The sequence below is a fragment of the Bison bison genome, unplaced genomic scaffold (assembly GCF_000754665.1).
Source record: "Bison bison bison isolate TAMUID 2011002044 unplaced genomic scaffold, Bison_UMD1.0 scf7180017864516, whole genome shotgun sequence".
NCBI classification, from domain to species: Eukaryota; Metazoa; Chordata; class Mammalia; order Artiodactyla; family Bovidae; genus Bison; species Bison bison.
Genome location: NW_011495069.1, coordinates 10,659,534 through 10,678,744, shown reverse-complemented (window position 1 = coordinate 10,678,744; position 19,211 = coordinate 10,659,534). Strand labels below are relative to the sequence as shown.

The window sequence follows — 19,211 nt, the reverse complement described above, 5'->3', positions numbered from 1 at the left end:
CAGGTTTCTCCACTGTGAAGTTACCATTTTTCCCATTCTACACTCTGTTCTTTAGAAATCAGTCACTAAGTCCACCTTAGTTCCAAAGCAAGAGAGGTGGTTACTAAGGTCCACTTTAGGAGGGGGCAATATCTACATAACTTATGTGGAATTCTTCTGTAAGGAACGTTTTCTCCCCCATTTATTTCAATCATTTATCTATACCACCATGGCCTTGTGGACATGTGCTTTATACTTTGGGTTATAACCTAATACCACATTATTTTGTTGCTCAAATTGTTCCAGCTTTGGCCATTGAGAGTTCCTTCAGTTTGATGCTTGTGTCTCTTTGACATGCTCAATTATTATTAATTTTTTAGCACTTTCAGACTTCCTGGTACTACAAGATGCTGTAAGCTCATCTTGTGTTTCCCTGCCCCAATCAAGAATCAGCCATTTCTCCTAGGAGTCCTGATTCATTTTAGTAGAGAATGTGTGTTAGAGAATGGTATTTGCTTATTTAATTCCAAAAACATTTTGTATAGAGGTATAGGCAATTAACAATATTGTGATAATTTCTGGTGAACAGTGAAGGGACTCAGCCATACATATACAAGGATCCAGAAAACAGTATTTAGAAATGAAGATTGGGTGTTGGCAGTTCTTATTGCTACTGGTTCTTGCTCCTTTTGAAGGAAATATAAAATTTTTCATCATAAGTGAAAATAGTTGTAAAAGACATTTTCCATGGCATTTTAAATACTGCCTTTAAAAACAGACTGTGACTCTTCTCTTTTACATATGCAAAAAATGAAACTGAATAGTTTAATAATTTGATATCCACCATTATATCAAAAGACTGATTAGCTGTTTACCCAACCTACCTACCTACTCTCCTTCATAGGCACAAAGCACCTCTTGAAGTTAGACGTGGCCATATAAACTGAATTCTGGACAACAGAATGTGAATGGAAGCGATTTATGTTGCTTCCCAGTCTGGTCTGTAACAGTTACCAATGCATGATCTGCAAGCTGCTCTCTTCCTCCCTCTTTCAGTTAGATGTTGAGTATCTAAGCACCTATCTCCCTACCAGCTATTAGACTTCTATACGAATCGGAAAGTTCTATTTCAGCCATTGAGATTCAAAAATTAATTTAAAAAATAAGGCAGATCAATTTTTAAAAAATGTATATGTTGTGGCCCTTATCGAAGCTGCAGCTGCTTCCATATAGCTGCTGTGGTCAAAAAGGAGCCCAAAGTGACAGTTTTCCTTGACGGTCGCCGTTCTGTTTGCTGTAACTGATCTGCAACATTTCTGGAAAAGACAGTTCCCATTGTACTTGCCATTTCTCAGGTACAACCAGAGACCTTTATTAAAACTGACAACGTTTTCAGAGGCTACCGGAAGTGTTCCATTGATGGGGTCTTACATGCAAGAATAAGGCTTTTGAGAAGTGGCTGGCAGAGGCCAAGAACCAGTATGCAGATGCAGATTTGGGTGGGTTAGATAGCTGTGCTGGGGAAATCCAGGGGCAAGTGGTGCAAATTGTGGTCATGCTTTGGGTCTTTGCCCTGAAAAGCTTAAGGCATCAGCCCAAAGGCAAGTCAAAAACCTTGTTCTGAAAACCAGATGAATGGAACGAGTAGGTCATTCAGGACAATGCTGTTCTCATTTTAGTTGTGCCAGAAGATTCCAGGATGACTGAAGCTAACCTTTCTGGTGAGTGAAGAGGACATGACAGGGATGGAACGCAAGCCTCAGGACCCGGTAGGTTCTCTGTGAAGAGGTAATTTGGGAGCTGCCTGGGGGGTCAGTACAGCATGTTTCCAAGGGCTGTGGCTTGTTGTGGCCATGGGATCTCCAACTGCATGCGAGAGCAACGTGGAGAGACTTTGACAGCACAGGTCAGCGTAATACCTGCAGCTGCCACTCGCCTTTCCTATAATTTCTCAGGATTTGGGCTGGAAGTCTTCCACTTGAATCCGTGTTTCCATCAAAATCACATTCTGTGTACATTAGATTTTTGGTTAGAGCTTCCACACTCTTTTGCAGGTTGCCCCCCGTTTTTTAACTGGCAGTGCCTGACACTGAAGTAACTGAAAATACCACCTTGTCACTGGAGCCGTCCTTTAGAATAAGGTAAAGTTGGGTATTGGAGACAGGCTGACCCTCCAGTTCCCTTTCCCATCGGATCTAAACCCTGGTCTTGGTGGTCGTAAAAGGAGGAATAGCAGTACTGAAACTGTGCTCGTGGTGTGTGCTGTACAGCATGTGGGCTAGTTTCGGACAAGGTTGAATTCTCTTGGAACTTTTCTCCACCCCTTAAAATGGGATAATCTTAAACGGAGACTGTGTGAAACTGGCAGTTGTATAGTAATTGCTGGCTAATATCTTTGTATTTGGGAGGGATATACCAGTAGTTTTCTTGCTTCCTGATTGGTATTTTTCTCCCCCTAAGACCTGTTGCCAGTAAAGCTGTCTTCATCTGTGCGGATCTACAGAGTTGGGTGAGTTGAAATAGCTGAAGCTTTATCACAACTTCCTACTTAGCTTGTTAGGACTCTAAACAGTGTGGCCAATAGAGAGATACTCAGTGTGTAAAAGTCTTTATAATGTATCATTTACATCTGGCTTTCCTAGGAAGCTGTATTTATTGGCTATTCAGAACCAGATGACAAAAAATGTTTACTTTGTGACTCGGTCTGCTAGACTTGGCCTGCACCAAGGCCAAAGAGCACATCCAGAGAGTAGAATGCAGCAGCTCTAAGTCTCCACCTTGAGACTGAGGCCTGACTGTTGCTCATGCCCAGTGGTTTTGGGTAACCATGGAGTCACCCAGCCCTCTGAGTGGGAGACAATTGGGTAGAAACAGGCAGTTCTGTCTAGCTTGGTATTTTTTTCACACTGTGACTGGTCTAGGATGAAACCTAATCTGAGTGGACATCTGTGGATGATAAATGCGGATATGGGACTGAGACCAGCTCTTAAGAAAACCTGGAGGGGCACTGATTAATTGGGGCGTTACTAACACACTGGCTTATACTTCCTTTTCAGGAGAGAACCAAAAAGGCAAATGAAGAGACCAGGGATGCATTCAGGTGGAAATCGCTGTTTTGTTTTTGGTGATGCTGCTACTTGGCATATAAATGACCAATAAAAGATTCATGGATGTATATTTGTGTCAGTTTCTTGATGTTTTAAATTTATTCCTTATTCTCATTTAAATATTCCTTAAAACCCAGGATGAATTAAGAGTCTCAATCTCTGACAATTGATCTCTCAGAAAGTGATAAAATGGATCAGTTCTATAATTGCAATTACATTACTCTTGCTGAGTGAGAATTCAGGCTGAGCCCAAGACTGGTGCTTAATGATCTTTAAAGGTTACATACTCTGCCACTCCTCAGGTCTACACATAAAAATAACTAGGGAAGCGATCCTTGGCATAATCCCAGGCATTTCAGGAGGGCCCTGGTAAATGGGATTTCCTATTTGGAAAATATAGCAGAGATGTGACAGTCATCAAGATCTGGTTTGGTGATGATTGATAATCTCACAGGCTAGCTTTCTGAATTACCATTTCCTATATGTAAATAAGACTCATGCATTTAGTTTAATAGTTTATGCACTTACTTTAGTTTTAACATTTTCTTAAGAGGCGAGATTGGCACATTCATGGCACCATCTTGTACCTAGAACAGTCCAGGCCCTTTTGGTCTAGAATAAGCTGGCTCCAACACTTTGACCTTCCCAGGTGGCACGGTAGTAAGAGAATTGGCCTGCCAGTACCAGAGGTGCTTTGCTGTCTGGGTGGGGAAAATCCCCTGAGAGGGAATGGCAATCTGCTCCAGTATTGCCTGAAAAATTTCATGGACAGCAAAGCCTAAACACTTCAACCATTCAAATTGAAATTTAAGTCGCTCCTGGACTGTAGCCTCTCTGTTCACGGGACTTCCCAGGCAAGAGTACTGGAGTGGGCTGCCATTCCTTCTCCAGGGGATGTTCCTGACCCAGGGATCGAACCCAGGTCTCCTACATTGCAGGCAGACACGACCATCTGAGCCACCATTCAACTATTCAATGGGCCCTGCAATTTACTCCCCAGTTCAAACAATGAATTCCTTGCCAACAGATTTGAAGCAAATTTGTAGGGGGAAAGGAAACCTGAAAACAAGTAACAGCCCACCATTTGACACTATCCCAGCAGGTAACCACAACCTTAAATGTGAACTTTCCTAAGAAGTTGGCTTAGTAACTTATGACCCACCTTGGTTAATCATTATGTCCAGGAGTGTAGGTGACATTATGTAGATAAATGAGATTACTGTTCAAAGATGAACTTCATTCAACCCTCTTCCAACTGGTCTCTGGGTTTTCAAACTCAAATGAAGGCAGCTGTGTTAGAGGAAAAATATAATTGCAGGAATGGTTGATTACTAAAATTTTTATGAAACATTTCAAAAAAAGTCTTGCAGCAACTTTAAAAAAGGAGTCTCTTCTCTCCCTCAAGTCCATTCTGGCTTGTCCTTTGTCCTGGCTACATCATGGCAGGGATCTCTGAAGACACTGTGTCCAGAGGCTGCCAGTGACAGTCCATGAGCGCATCGTACAGCTCCTCGCTCTGCTCCATGAACTCCTTGTTGGCCTCGGTCACATCCAGCTGCGGCATGGGGTCTGGAAGAGAAGCAAGGGTGGGTTCGGGGGTGCAGAGGGGCGCAGCACTCAGCAGCCACGGGACTCGGTGCCCTGCTCCCTCCTTCCTCGCCAGGGCTGCCGGCCCTGCTGCCTCTGTAGGGTTCGTGAGGATGAGAGCCGGGCAGGGGACAGTCCGCCCTCAAACAGCACAGGGTCCACTTGCGTGTGGAGGCTTTCAGGAGTAAATGCTACAGCACTACACAATTCAATCCACGGCTGGCTGAATCCAAGAAGGTGAAGGCATGGAAGACAGAGAAGGCTGACTACAGTTACATGTGGATTTATGATCGAGGCTGGCAAGAGGCCCTAAGCCCTAGTGAATCAAGAAAAGAAAGTAGAAAGCGCAGTCGCTCAGTCGTGTCTGACTCTTTGTGACCCCATAGGCTGTAGCCTGCCAGGCTCCTCCGTGGGATTTCCCAGGCAAGAACACTGGAGTGGGTTGCCATTTCCTTCTCCAGGGGATCTTCCTGACCCAGGGATCGAGCCAGGGTCTCCTGCACTGCAGGCAGACTCTTTACTATGGGCTTACTTGGTGGCTCCTATGGTAAAGTTAATCAAGGGTCTAACTAACTTTACAGAATGTAACATGTAATTAGTACTCAAGTAGTTCTGGCTGTCATTCCATGTTTATTAAACACTACACATACCTGTAGCTGTCACATGTCTCAGATTTTCTGGTGTGGTCCTTTTCTGAAATTTGGGTTTGGGAAACCTGATCAAGATTACTAAATCAAGAACAAAGAATGTCTAAGGAAAGAGCCAGAGTCAAATACACAAGCTGAAACACCAAGTTCTGTATTTAAAAATATTTTTTTCTTGATTGCAATAGTGGTATTTGTTCACCAGAAATCATGACAAAACACCTAAGAGTTTCCTTTTAAACCCCTAACAAGTAATCTATTCTTAGGAGGGAATATTACTGAGCACTGAGAATGAACCTCGGTGGCATCCAACTCGGATGAATCTCACAAATAAAATACTGAAGGAAAGAAGCAAGACAGTATATACAGCACAGCATTAAAATTCAAAAACAGGCAAAACTACACCCTGCTCTTTAGGGGTGTATAGCTATGTGACAAACCTATAAAGAGAAGGAAGTTTTGTCACTGCAAAACTCAGAACAGTAGGGACTTTCCTGGTGGTCCGGTGGGTAAGACTCTGCACTCCCAAGCCTTTGATTGTGTAGATCACAACAAACTGAGGAAAATTCTTCAAGAGATGGGAATACCAGACCACCTGACCTGCCACCTGAGAAATCTGTATGCAGGTTCAGGAAGCAACAGTTAGAACCGCACATGGAACAGACTGGTTCCAAATTGGGAAAAAAGTACGTCAAGGCTGTAAATTGTCACCCTGCTTATTCAACTTCTATGCAGAGTACATCATGTGAAACGCTGGGCTGGAAGAAGCACAAGCTGTAATCAAGATTGCTGGGACAAATATCAGTAACCTCAGATATGCAGATGACACCACCCTTATGGCAGAAAGTGAAGAGGAACTAAAAAGCCTCTTAATGAAAATGAAAGAGAGTGAAAAAGTTGGCTTAAAATGCAACATTCAAGAAACTAAGAGCATGGCATCCAGTCCCATCACTTCATGGAAAATAGATGCGGAAAAATGGAAGCAGTGACAGACTTTCTTTTCTTGGCTTCAAAATCACTGCAGATGGTGACTGCAGCCATGAAATCAAAAGATGCTTGCTCCTTGGAAGAAAAGCTATGACCAACATACACAACCTATTAAAAAGCAGAGACATTACTTTGCTGACAAAGGCCCATCTAGTCAAAGCTATGGTTTTTCCAATAGTTATGTATGGATGTGAAAGTTGGACTATAAAGAAAGCTGAGCACCAAAGAATTGATGCTTTTAAACTGTGGTGTTGGAGAAAACTCTTGAGACTCCTTTGGACTGCAAGATCAAACCAGTGAGTCCTAAGGGAAATCAGTCCTGAACATTCATTGGAAGGACTGATGCTGAAGCTCCAATACTTTAGCCACCTGATGTGAACTGCCTCATTGGAAAAGACCCTGATGCTGGGAAAGATTGAAGGCAGAAGGGGACAACAGAGGATGAGATGGTTGGATGGCATCACCAACTCAATGGACACAAGTTTGAGCAAGCTCTGGGAGTTGGTGAAGGACAGGGAAGCCTGGCATGCTGCAGTCTATGGGGTTGCAAAGAGCTGGACACAACTGAGCGACTGAACTGAACTCCCAATGCAGGGGGCCCTGGTTCGCTCCCTGGTCAGGGAACTAGATTCCACATGCCACAACTAAAGATTGTGCACGCTGCAACTGCCACCACTAAGACCTGGTGCAGCCAAATGAATGAGACCCCGTGAACCGCAGCACCCCAGGCTTCCCTGTCCTTCACCATCTCCCTGAGTGTGCTCAAACTCATGTCCCTTGAGTCAGTGATGCCAACCAACCATCTCATCCTCTGCTGCCCACTTCTGCTCTCAATATTTCCCAGCATCAGGGTCTTTTTCAATGCGTTGGCTCTTATCAGGTGGCTAAAGTACTGGAGCTTCAGCATCAGTCCTTCCAAGGAGTATTCAGGGCTGATTTCCTTTAGGACTGACTGGTTTGATTTCCTGGCTGTCTAAGGGACTCTCAATAGTCTTATCTAGCACCACAGTTTGAAAATACCAATTCTTCAGCATTCTGTCTTCTTTATGGTCCAACTCTCACATTCGTACATGACTACTGGAAAAACCATGGCTTTGACTATATAGACCTTTGTCAGCGAAGTGCCATCTTTGCTTTTTAACACACTGCGTAGGTTTGTCATAGCTTTCCTTCCAAGAAGCCATCATCTGATTTCATGGCTGTGGTCACCATCTGCAGTGATTTTAGAGCCGAAGAAGAGGAAATCTACCACTGATTCCACTTTTTCCCCTTCTACTTGCCATGAAGTGGCAATCTGCTATCAAAGCCACTATGATAGCCAAAATGACAACTAGTTAACTGTTGGTGAGAATGTGGAGAAATGGAAATGCTCCAAGCATTTTTGGACAGGTCTGGCCATTTCTCAAATGGTTAAACGGAGTTTACTATATGATCCAGCACTACACTCCCAGGTATATACTGAAGAGTACTGAAAACCTGTCCCTGAAAACTTTTCTATGTCCACACAAAAACTTACACACGTATGTTCATAACAACATTATTTGTAACAGTGAAAATGGACACAATCCAAATGTCCATCAACTGAATGGATATCCACAGAATGGAATATTATTCAACCATAAAAAGAAAGGAATGACGCATGCTGTAACACAGAGAAATCAGAAGTTAAGTCAGAGAGGCCGTTCACAAAGGACCACGTATCACACATGACTCCATTTATTTAGAATGTTCAGGATACGTAAATCCAAAGTAGGTGAGTGGTTGCCAGGGACAGGATATTGGAGTGACTGCTAGTGGTTTCACAGTATTCTTCACTGGAATTAAACAGTGGTAATGGCTGTACAACTTTGTGGCTATTTTTGAAAACTACTGTGTACTTTAAAAGGGTGGATTTTATGTTATGTGAGTTACACCCTCCAAAATAAAAACCAAAAAACCTAACCGAGTTCTTACTGTATATCCTATTGTATTTCAGGAATTTTTTCATTGAAAACATTTTTCTACATCAATATTCTTAGAAAAAGACATGATTTAATAAAACAAAAATCTAATTAAAATCTTACCAATATTTAATAAATCTCCTATCATTAGATATTTATCTGTATTGATATCATTGTGGGATAAAATCTTTCAGGTAAAATTGATTTCATGCATATGAACATTTTAAGAATTCTTTGTAGAAAGATAGTATATTTTAATTTGTATTTAAGTACTAGTATTAGCAGTGTGATGGTTACATTTTGTGTCAATTTGGTCAGGGTAGTGGTGACCAGTTGTTTGGTGAAACACCAGTCTAGACAAAGATATTCTGTAGATGTGATTCACATCTACAAATCAGTTGACTTTAAGTAAAGGTGATTATTCTCAATAATGTGGGTGGGCCTTAGCCAATCAATTAAAGGCCTTAAACTGAGGATTCCCAAAGTAGGAATTCTACCTCTAGGTGCTAATATAGAAATCCTGCCTGAGCCTCCAGCTTGCTGAAGCACATCACAGATTATAAATACATATATCCTTTCGGCTCTATTTCTCTGGAGAATCTTGACTAACACAAATGGTATATGCTTAAATTCTTTTCTCTTGTGGTTTATAGGCCATTTGCGCTTCTTTTGTAAACTGTTTCCAACTTTCTCAGGTACTCGTTAGAATCAGCCAGTTAGTGCTGAATCAAGCAATCAGTGGTGAATCTTTTCACATATATACTGTGCCCATTCCTGCAACCAGAGGAATCTCTCTCGTTAATTCTAATCTGAATTATGAGTTGAAGTTTTGAGCATGCACAGCAGCTCCATATGGGAACTCTAGGAAAGCAGAGCTGACCAGTCTGGCCACCCCACTCAGTGCTGGTGATGGCATATGGGACAGGTTAGCAAAAGGCTCCAGCAAGGGCAAGCATTTCTGCTGCTGCTGTGTTTTGTTCTGGGTGTTTCTGGCTGAGCCACACAGCTCTAGGGATCTCAGTTCCTTGACCAGGGACTGAACCCGGGCCATGGTGGTGAAAGCACCTGGCACTGGACCGCCAGGGAATTCCCAAGGACAGGTATTTGGGTGTGTAGAAATGTACGGATGCACGGACAGTACAGCAGCCTTCCTCATTTGGATGACAGGGCCTGGAAGATGGCCTGCTGAACCCAAGGTACAGATGAAGAAGGATGACATCCCTCCTGGGCCCTGTCTCTGTGCGGCTATTAGCTTAAAATGGGAGGCATTAGGGACTTCCCTGGTGGTCCAGTGGTTAGGACTCCATGCTTTCACTGCCAAAGGTGTGGGCTCAATCCCCGATTGGGGAACTAAGATCTGGCCACCAAAAAAAAAAGAGGGAGGCATTGTAACTGTGGTAAAGAGCCTGAAGTCTGGGGCAAGACTGCAGGGTTCCAAGACAGTCTACCTCTTGCTATGATGTTGCAACTAAGCTGACCTTGAACACGAAATTTAATTTGTTTCCTCTTCTGTAAAATCAAGATAATTATGGTACTCACCTCAAAACCACTGTGAATGTCAAGTGAGTTAATACCTGTTTACGTGCTTAGAACAGTGCCCTGCACATAGTGAAACTTGTTGGCTGTTAATTATTTAAGCTTCAGTTTTCTTTTCTGTATAATGGGATTTATAAAAATACCTATTCATCCAAGTGTTCACAGGCAGCAGTGCCTGCAAAACTATTATAGCAGTGTTGGCTGTAATAATGGATGATGAAGAAATAGAAAAACTCTAAGGAGTTACACACAAATATGGTTATAATCAGGATAATTTCCCTAAAAAGGAAGCAAGAAAAGGCAAGAGACTAAGGCTAGAAAGACAGGGACTCCAGGTTGAACCTTGCTCCTAACTCACTGCGTGATCCTGAGAAGACCACGTGGATCTCCTGCTCACCATCCCTCTACTGGAGCTGTGTCTGCCCAGCCCACCCCTATGGTCGCTGCTGCCAGAATCAGATGACAACACGTTCAGTGTAGTGCTTTAAAACGCTATGAAGTTTGTTTTATGGCTACGGATGATGTTTCCTTTAAAGGATATTTTGCTTACAGATCACATTTTCCCTATGACCTTCTCTTGAAGAATAATTCTTAAAACAGACTTAAGATTTTAAACTCGGAGTCTTTTTGTACCTTATAATAAAGCTTTATTTACTTAGAAATCGATGTTTGATTTTACTTCTTTAAAACTTAAACCTAACATTCTGTTCAGAAATATGTTGAAAAAAATTAAAAAAAATCTTTTTATAATTTTTTCAAACCTTAGACTCCTTTAAAAGTATGAATATCTCATTTGAAAAAATATTTGTCTGAAGGTCAGCAATTACTTTGGTTTTACTTTTTCTCTGTTAAATTCAGTAAAAAATTACAACACACACTTTTAATTTTAAATAAGCAATAATGGCTATTACCATGTAGCAAAACTGGGGGGTGATTTTAGTCTCTTCCTTATACTTTACTGTATTTTCCAAACTTTCAATCCTAACTATTACTTGAAAGTGAGGAGAATATGTAATTTAAGATACATGGGGGGAGTTCCTTGGTGGTCTAGTGGTTAAGAATCTGCCTTCTAATGTAGGGGGCTCCGGTTCAATCCCTGGTCAGGGAACTAAGATTCCGTATACTGCAGGGCAACTAAGCCCACAGGTGACAAAGAGCCTGCACGCTCTAGAGCCTGTGCTCTGCAACCAGAGAAAGACTGTCGGGCTTGGCAACAAAGACTCAGCGTAGCCAAAAAAAAGTATGGAAAAAAATTAAAATGTGAAATTAAAAATTATTTTACAGGCATCTGACAAACTGTGCAACAAATATAAGGCCATCGAGTCTTCGGTTCAGACCTACACCCTGGGGTAGACCACCATGAGTCCAGGGAGCCTCAGGCGCCCGCCTCCATCTGTCGCTCCCTGGGGTGATTTGGGACCTGCACTCCCGACTCAGGTGACATTCACATCCTACACTGAGTGAAGGGAGTCCTTTCTTACCTTCCAATGCATCATCTCCGACTTCTTCATACGTCTGCCAAGAGACCAGAGAGGTGGGTGAGAAGCACAGTGAAAGCCTGGCCCAGGACTAGGATGGCTTCTTTTTAACAAGGGGAATTAAGCTGCTTCATCTTTCCCTGTCTTTCTGAAGCACAAGCTCCTGTCCTTAACCACCCCATCCCGGAGACTCACCCAGGTCTCTAGAGGATGCGGGGCCAGACTGGCCAAATCATGGTTACCTGCATGGTGCTCTGGGTGTAGCCGTACTGGGGATAACTGTAGCTGTAGCTGCCTGTGTTCTGGTCATAGCCCCACTGGGCGTAGTAGTTCTGGTACTGCTGGTAATACTGGTTGTAGCTGTAACTGTACATTTGACTGTATTCCACTGGCTTCACACGGCTCCTTAAAGGAAGAAGGAAAAATAAACAAACAAATGAGCAAACATTTCCATAATACTATATGACCGGGACTGTTCTAAGTGCTTTACACAGACTAACTCGTTTAATCCCCACAATGGTGCTATACAGTAAATATGTAATTAATCCTATTTCACAGATGAGAAAACTGAGGTACAGAGAGATTACATCGTTTGTCCAAAGTCACATAGTGAGTTAAGAGATTCAAACCCAGGCAGTCTGATCCCAGAACCCAGCTTTAAAGACAGGAGCTTCTGGGAATCCCTGGTGGTCCAGCGGTGGGGACTCTGCACTTTGAGTTCCACGGGCCCAGGTTCAGTCCCTGATCGGGGCACTGGGATCCTGTGGGCCACACAGCGTGGCCAAATTAAAAAAAAAAGGCACTTCCAATGGTTAGGTTTGTCTCCCTTACAAACTTTTTTAGTACTGACTTTTCCCCTTCTCAAGATCTTGGAGGGCTGTTTTTCTGCCAGCCACAAAGGCTCAGATAAACATGGCCTGGATAATCTGGATTTAGAATGATCCAAGGAGCATTTGCAAATTACAAAATCTCTTATCACCTTTTCCCTGCAAAAACATAAGGTTAAGTGTTTCAGGAGCCTGGAACTGTAGTCCGAGATACCATCTGTGGAGTAGGTACTTGGGATTTGTTCCCATTCTTTTTTATATATGGTCTCCTACTTTAAGTCCTGCATAGCTCTATGTCAGAGCTATTATTTATTATTCCCTCTGTAAATATGAGAACACAGCCTCTGAACGGTTAAGTGATTTACCCAAGACTACACAGAGGACTGGAGCCAAATTCTAACTCCAAGGCTTGCACCCCAACCACAACACGGTTCATACAGCACCTGCCCTGCAGACTCAAGTCTCCTATCCATCTCCCCATTCCTGCATTGACCAACCAGGGCTGAGGCCCAAAGTCAACGGAAAGCTTTCTTCTCTGATTCCACAGCTACCCCAGTCACTGCTAACCAAAGACAATGTCAAGCGTGCAAAAGATCCACTGCTTTCAAAACCTTAAAAAACCACAGGTGATGACCTCTTCCCAGGTTCCTCGTGTGCTCAATGTCAGCTTGGTGAGGACTCAGCCTGAGCAGTTAGGCTGCATCTGACTGCCTTAGCATCACCTCCCGATGGGACGGCTCGATCAAGTCTGATGGCAGAGATTTCCTCTCCCTGCCCACTGCCAGGCTAAAAACTGCTCATGTTTGCCTCCATGACCCTACCCCCCTGACCCATGCGTCCAAGGAGTCTACCACCCTCATGACATGTTCAGGTCACTGAAGGCACAGGGCCTGGGTCTACACATTTCTGTTTCTCCACACTCGGCTTACAAGTCTGACTCTCCAAGGAAACTCTGATCACTCAATTCTTAGTGCATGAGGGCACCTCCCCAGAGGCAGGCATTAAATGCTGACAACAATGCTCAGTGAAGAAACAGATGTAACAAAATAACTGCTCTGCAGAACAGACTTTGTTTCTCTTGTTTATAGCTACAACTTCAAAGTCTAGGGCGGGGCTGCAGTTGCAGGGACTCAGTTATCACTGACTGAATAAATGATGACAAAGCAGAAACGACCAAAATAGTAAACATCAGAGGAACTGCTAGACAGAATATGCAATCAAAAGAATATTCCGCAGCTATTACAAATGTTGTAATGATGACAACTATGCAACTCTATGGCAAAGTGAGTGTGTATACTGAGTAAACTGGGAAGAACAAGGGTGAACACTGTTATTGTCATTAAAAATGAATAAGCAACGAATCTACCACATGTAAACTGACCCATATGCATGCAGTGTATTACATCAGTATCTACATTAATACAGAAGCCTGAAAAGGAACCCAGAAATTATAAGCAGTCATTTAGAGTAACAAGGAACTTCTTTCTTTTCAATGTTTTCTTTAATGTTTTTACATATACAGTAGAGTTTAGAACAAATAACATTTGGAGGGGAGAATCGCTGAGGCTAAACTGCAAAGAGCCTCCAAATCTTTGCTGTCTTAAAAAACACGGCCATCTGGAAGTTCTGCCCAAAGAGTGTAACCACTTACATACTTTAACACGAAGTTTCTCAGGCTTTGTAAAGTTGACTTTTGGGGTGGCAGAGGAGACCATTCTTTGTTCCGGGAGATGTCTTGTGCACTGTACAATGTTTAATAGCATACCTGGCCTGTACTCATTAGATTCGAGAGGCTTCCCTCTCCCAGTATGGGATGTGACAATCAAATTTATCTTTAGGTGTTGCCAATGTCCTCAAGTTGAGAACCACTGCTTGGGCCAAAGGATGGAAGATTCTACGCAGAGAAAAACTATCTTATATCTGAGTATAAAACATGCTTGGATATGCACGGGAAGAAGGGTTTCCTGCCCAGAGTGACAGGTACAGTAGTGATGTATATAATCTTCTATCCTGCTTACATCATTATTCTTCTTTTGGCCACAAGGCGTGGCTTGTGGCAATTTCCTATATCATATTCCCTATATCATTAATTCTTAGCCACTCCCATAGCAAGGGGCACTCATAAGAGGTTTGTATGTTTCAATAGCAGCTCTACTGGGCAAAGAGCACACAAACTAAGTTTGCAGAGCCCAACTGCTTTTCCAGCATCGCTATGGCGATTCTCAGTGTGCCTGCCTCCCCCAGTCATAGCTCTCTCCTCAGCTGTAAGCTTCTGCAGGGGCAACAGTGACGCTGGCTCATCTCCAGCACCCAGCCTGGCAAATACCAGGCACTCATTACTTGTGACCTGCACTGAGTCGCCTGGCAGCCTCCCAATCAGCAAGCGGATGCCCTGATTATCAGCAACCGACGAGGCATGTCTCGGTTCCCACGCCAGCGCAGGACTCACGCTTTGGGGATGGCCACGCTCAGCCGCACTGGTTTAGACCCCAGTCCTATGGCTCCCTGGCACTCTGTCAGGGCTCGCTTCTGTTCCAGCTCATCTGTGAATTTCACAAAACCATAACCCCTGCAGGAAAAAGACACACACATACACACGCACTATTTAGATCACAAATGTGATGCAGGTAAAACCAAAGAACGGAAAAGAAGCTGAGAAGGGAGAGAGCACCCATCAAACCACATGGGCAGGCCTGAGCGCCCCACTGAACAGAGGGGTGTCACAGAGCGGTGTGACACCCCAGCACTGGAGGATCCCACTTTCAGTTCACCAACCTCCTCCATGCCATCCTGATATGGCTTCTCCCCAAACAGGAGCTTCCTTCCCGATCTACTGGAAAGTATTATTATTATTATTACAGTAGAAGCAGTAGTAGTAACAGTCACAGAAGGCCAAATATTTACGGAGCCTGCCCTGCATGCCAGGTGCTACCCAAGGCACTGGGACTCAGCAGTCACAAGCAGACAAGGTTCCTGCTTTCCTGAACTCATATCCCACTTGGGGATAAATGAATGACAGTTAACATTTAATGACCACTTATTATTTCCCAGGCACTATGCTGAGTATTTTCCCAGTTATCTCAATAAACTGTCCAACAACTTGATGAAGGGAGTATCCACATCTTATTGAAGGCAAAACCAAACTTCAAAGATGTTTAATGACTTGCCCAAAGTCATACCAGAAGCAGAATTCAAAGTCCAAGCTCATAACTACTACTCAGATCAAAAAAGGAATCTTTCCCGACATATAGCATATGATCTCACTTATGTGTGGAATCTAAAATATGATATAAATGAACTTACTTACAAAACAGAAAGAGACTCACAGACACAGAAAACAAACTTATGGTTAACAAAGGTGCAAGAGGGTAGAAAAGGGATAAATTAGGAGGAGTCTGAGATTAGCAGATATAAACCACTATAGATAAACGAGGTCCTACTGTATAGCACAGGGAACTATATATATTCAATATCCTGTAAAAAACAGTAACAGAGGAAAAAATATACATATAAACCCTTAAGGTCTTTCCATTTTTAAAGTAAAAATAATAAATAAAAAAGGAAATACCTATAAAGCATTTTCTATTGATTTATTTACATTACATCATTTCATCCTCACACCAACCCCCATGAGATGCAGATACTATAAATCGGTCCCATTTCACAGATGAGGAAACAGGGGCAGAGGCTCAGTAACTTGTCTGCTGCATAATCCCTGGGCAGTACTGAGGCTGGGATTTGCACCAGGCGGTTTGGCTCCAGAGCCTGAACTCTTACCACCATGGCCTCATTATCACACCCTCAGCTATGAGATACATGCTGCAACCAACAGGGTAGACATGAATAAAAGTAAGACCTTACTTAGACACGCCTGTCTGGTCCAAGACCACCTTGCCTCCCCGACAGGAGGGGTAGACTTTGACGAAGAACTCATACAGCATGCCATCATCCACATCTGGGGTCAGATCCCCCACAAAGAGGGAGTACTCAGGGCTGAGAAGAGAGAACAAGATTCAGACACAAAGAAGAAAACTTCTGTTCTTGTGAGCTTTCTTGGCCCATTCTAGATAAACCTCCTCTGTGCTGTGTCAGAGAACAACACATCTGCTGGGCCCTTAACCTAGTCCTGCTGCTGCTGCTGCTAAGTCGCTTCAGTCGTGTCCGATTCTGTGTGACCCCATAGACGGCAGCCCACCAGGCTCCCCCGTCCCTGGGATTCTCCAGGCACGAGTACTGGAGTGGGGTGCCATTGCCTTCTCTGAACCTAGTCGTAATTGGTTTCATTTGGCAGTCCTGGTAGAAGAGTTTCGAAAGGAGTCTCCTGCCCCAGGCCCTTCACCCACTGAATAAAGCCTATCTGGCTTCAAGCTTTACCTGAGTGCAGACCAGGGGATAAGTCAGAGATGCTCAAAAGATAAAGCCAGAGATTCTGCATTCACTGCATACTTTTAATCCAAATGGTGAAAAGTACAGGGAGCATGAGAACTAAACCTTCTCTCCTAGAGATGAGCTAACATGAAATCCCTCAACTTTCAGGACAGGGTCAGCAAAATTTTCTGTGAAGGCCGTACAGTAACTATTGTAGGCTCTCTGGGGGCACCTCTGATTTCTGTTGTCTTTTATCTGTTTCCACAATCCTTAAAAAATGAAAGGGGGGCCAGGGGGCCTTCCCTGGTGGCCCAGTAGTTAAGTTACTTAAGTAGTTAAGGTGGTCCACTTTCATTGCAGGGGGCATAGAATTGATTCCTGGTCAGGGAGCTAAGACCCCACAAGCAGAGCAGCATGGCCAAATAAATAAATAATTTAAAATACAGAGGGAATTTCCTGGCGGTCCAGTGGTTACGACTCTGTGCTCTCACTGCCGACAGCCTGGGTTTAATCCTGGTTGGGTAACTAGGATCCTGCAAACCGTGAGGCACCTCGAAAAAAAAAGTAGCTTTCAGGTAATGGAGAAGGCAATGGCAACCCACTCCAGTGTTGTTGCCTGGAGAATCCCATGGATGGAGGAGCCTGGTGGGCTGCAGCCCATGGGGTCGCTAAGTCGGACACGACTGAGCGACTTCACTTTCACTTTTCGCGTTCATGCACTGGAGAAGGAAACGGCAACCCACTCCAGTGTTGTTGCCTGGAGAATCCCAGGGACGGGGGAGCCTGGTGGGCTGCTGTCTATGGGGTCACACAGAGTCGGACACGACTGCAGTGACTTAGCGAATGACAAAATTAGGTCACAGTTCGCCAACACCCATAACAGAACAATAAACTCATTATTATTTTATTTCAAGTATGATACATATTCCTTGTATAAGATCAGAATATATAAAAGGACAAAGAAAAATAAAATACCAATAACCCAACTCAAAGGGAATCACCATGAACACCTTGATATGCATTTTTGTTCTTTTGCTTTAGCTTCTTCCTTTGAATTTATAAAAATTGGATACAACTCATTTATTTTGTTTCTAGCATTTTTTTCACTTACAGCATCTAACCAACATCTTGACATGTGAGTATTTTGCTACAACATGACACATTAATGGATACACAATATTCCAAAAAATGAACATATTGTAACTTGAACCACTTTCCTATTATTAGATTACTTGGATTTCCCCCCAATTTTGCCGATTATATGTAGTATCTCAATGAACATTTTCTCTCTTTTTTTAAAAAACTTTTACTGGAGTTGATATACAATGTTGTGCTAACTTTAGGTGTACAGCAAAGTAAATCAGTTTATACATATACGCATATCCATTCTTTTTTATATTCTTTTCCCATATAAGCTATTACAGAGTATCAAGTAGAGCTCCCTATGCTATACAGGAGGTCCTAATTAGTTATCTATTTTATATATACTAGTGTGTACAAGTCACTCCCAACTTCCCAATTTATTCACTGCGTCCCCTTATCCCCTGGTAACCACAGGTTTATTTTCTACATCTGTGGCTCTATTTCTGTTTTATAAGTAAGTTCTTTTTAAGATCCCACATATAAGTGATATTACACAATATCAACGAACATTTTCAAGGCTAATCTTTACACAAGCGTGCTAAGTCACTTCAGTCGTGTCCGACTCTGTGCGATTCTATGGACTGTGTAGCCCACCAGGCTTCTCTGTCCATGGGATTCTCCAGGCAAGAATATTGGAGTGGGTTGCCATGCTCTCCTCCAGATCTTTCCAACCCAGGGATCAAACCTACGTCTCTTATGTCTCCTGCGCTGGCAGGCGGGTTCCTTACCTAGTGCCACTTAGGGATAATCTTTACACATATCCATGAATAAATTCTGAAAAGCAGAATTATGGGTTCAAAGGGTATAAATCTATCTAAAGCCTTTGATACATTGTTCTCCACCTTTCAAAGCAATCTGAAATGCTTGATACATTTATGCTGCCACAGCAATTCTTACTGAATAAATGTCATTACCATGGGCAGTCATGGGACTAGGAGAGGGAGCAAATACAGAGAAGACAAGGGCCTTGCCATGAGCAAACTGGAAGCATCCCCCAACAGGGATGGGAGGGGTTGGCCTTCAGGAGGGAAGCACTCTGGAGCCAAACTCAGCGCCCCATCCTCCTCTCTGGAAGTGACCAGTGCAGTGAACACATCTTGTCTCTATTTAGACATTTCCCAGGACTTGAAACTACCTTGTGGCTACTCTCTACTTACCTGTTATCTGGCTGTTTCCCATAAGTGGCGTAATTCAGTTTAAAACGCTTTGCCTGAAAATTTAAAAACAAACAAACTAAAACAGAGAAAGGTATTTCAAGAATCAACAATTTTTGGAAAAAAACTGAAATAAATTACCTTGGCCAAAACATCTCCCCCTCTCTAAGCCTCAGCCTTTTCTCCTGTTTAAAAGGAGGGGGATGCACGGATGACCGCTAAGGGCACTGCCAGCTCCATGGTTCTATGAGCCCAGGTGTGCCAGCGTGGTGCAGCTGTAAGCTAAGTAACTGTGGGAAGAGCAGAATGCAACTCTCTTGAAACGTGTCCTCACAGCTGCCAGCCTGTTCTACTTTGTCAATCAAGCAAGAGGTCTAGAGGTTCAAGTCTTCTGTGAAGGGAGGCAGCGGTGCAGAGTGGAAAGGGCATGGGTTTTAGAGGCAACCAATCTTCGGTCTGCA

At 43.2% G+C, this 19,211-nt stretch overlaps 1 protein-coding gene and 1 long non-coding RNA gene across 3 annotated transcripts in view; one reads left to right on the top strand and one right to left on the bottom strand.

Annotated features, from left to right (window-relative positions):
- Nucleotides 1–1,151: 1,151 nt before the first annotated feature.
- Nucleotides 1,152–3,154, top strand: LOC104981198. The gene is made up of 4 exons (XR_824348.1): nt 1,152–1,748; nt 2,034–2,120; nt 2,440–2,488; nt 3,036–3,154. It is a non-coding gene; the product is annotated as an uncharacterized LOC104981198 (long non-coding RNA).
- The window catches only part of TRNAU1AP (tRNA selenocysteine 1 associated protein 1), a 26,151-nt gene continuing 10,016 nt past the window's right edge, over nt 3,077–19,211 (bottom strand). The window contains exons 4-9 of one of the 2 annotated variants that reach the window (XM_010830179.1): nt 18,754–18,806; nt 15,947–16,078; nt 14,535–14,654; nt 11,501–11,663; nt 11,262–11,295; nt 4,378–4,655 (exon numbers count right to left, since the gene is read on the bottom strand). In XM_010830179.1, the coding sequence (XP_010828481.1) occupies nt 4,519–4,655; nt 11,262–11,295; nt 11,501–11,663; nt 14,535–14,654; nt 15,947–16,078; nt 18,754–18,806 (639 nt within the window). In that variant the 3' untranslated portion in view covers nt 4,378–4,518. Of the gene's footprint in view, nt 4,656–11,261; nt 11,296–11,500; nt 11,664–14,534; nt 14,655–15,946; nt 16,079–18,753; nt 18,807–19,211 lie in introns of both variants that reach the window. The other variant, XM_010830180.1, reaches the window with a different exon arrangement.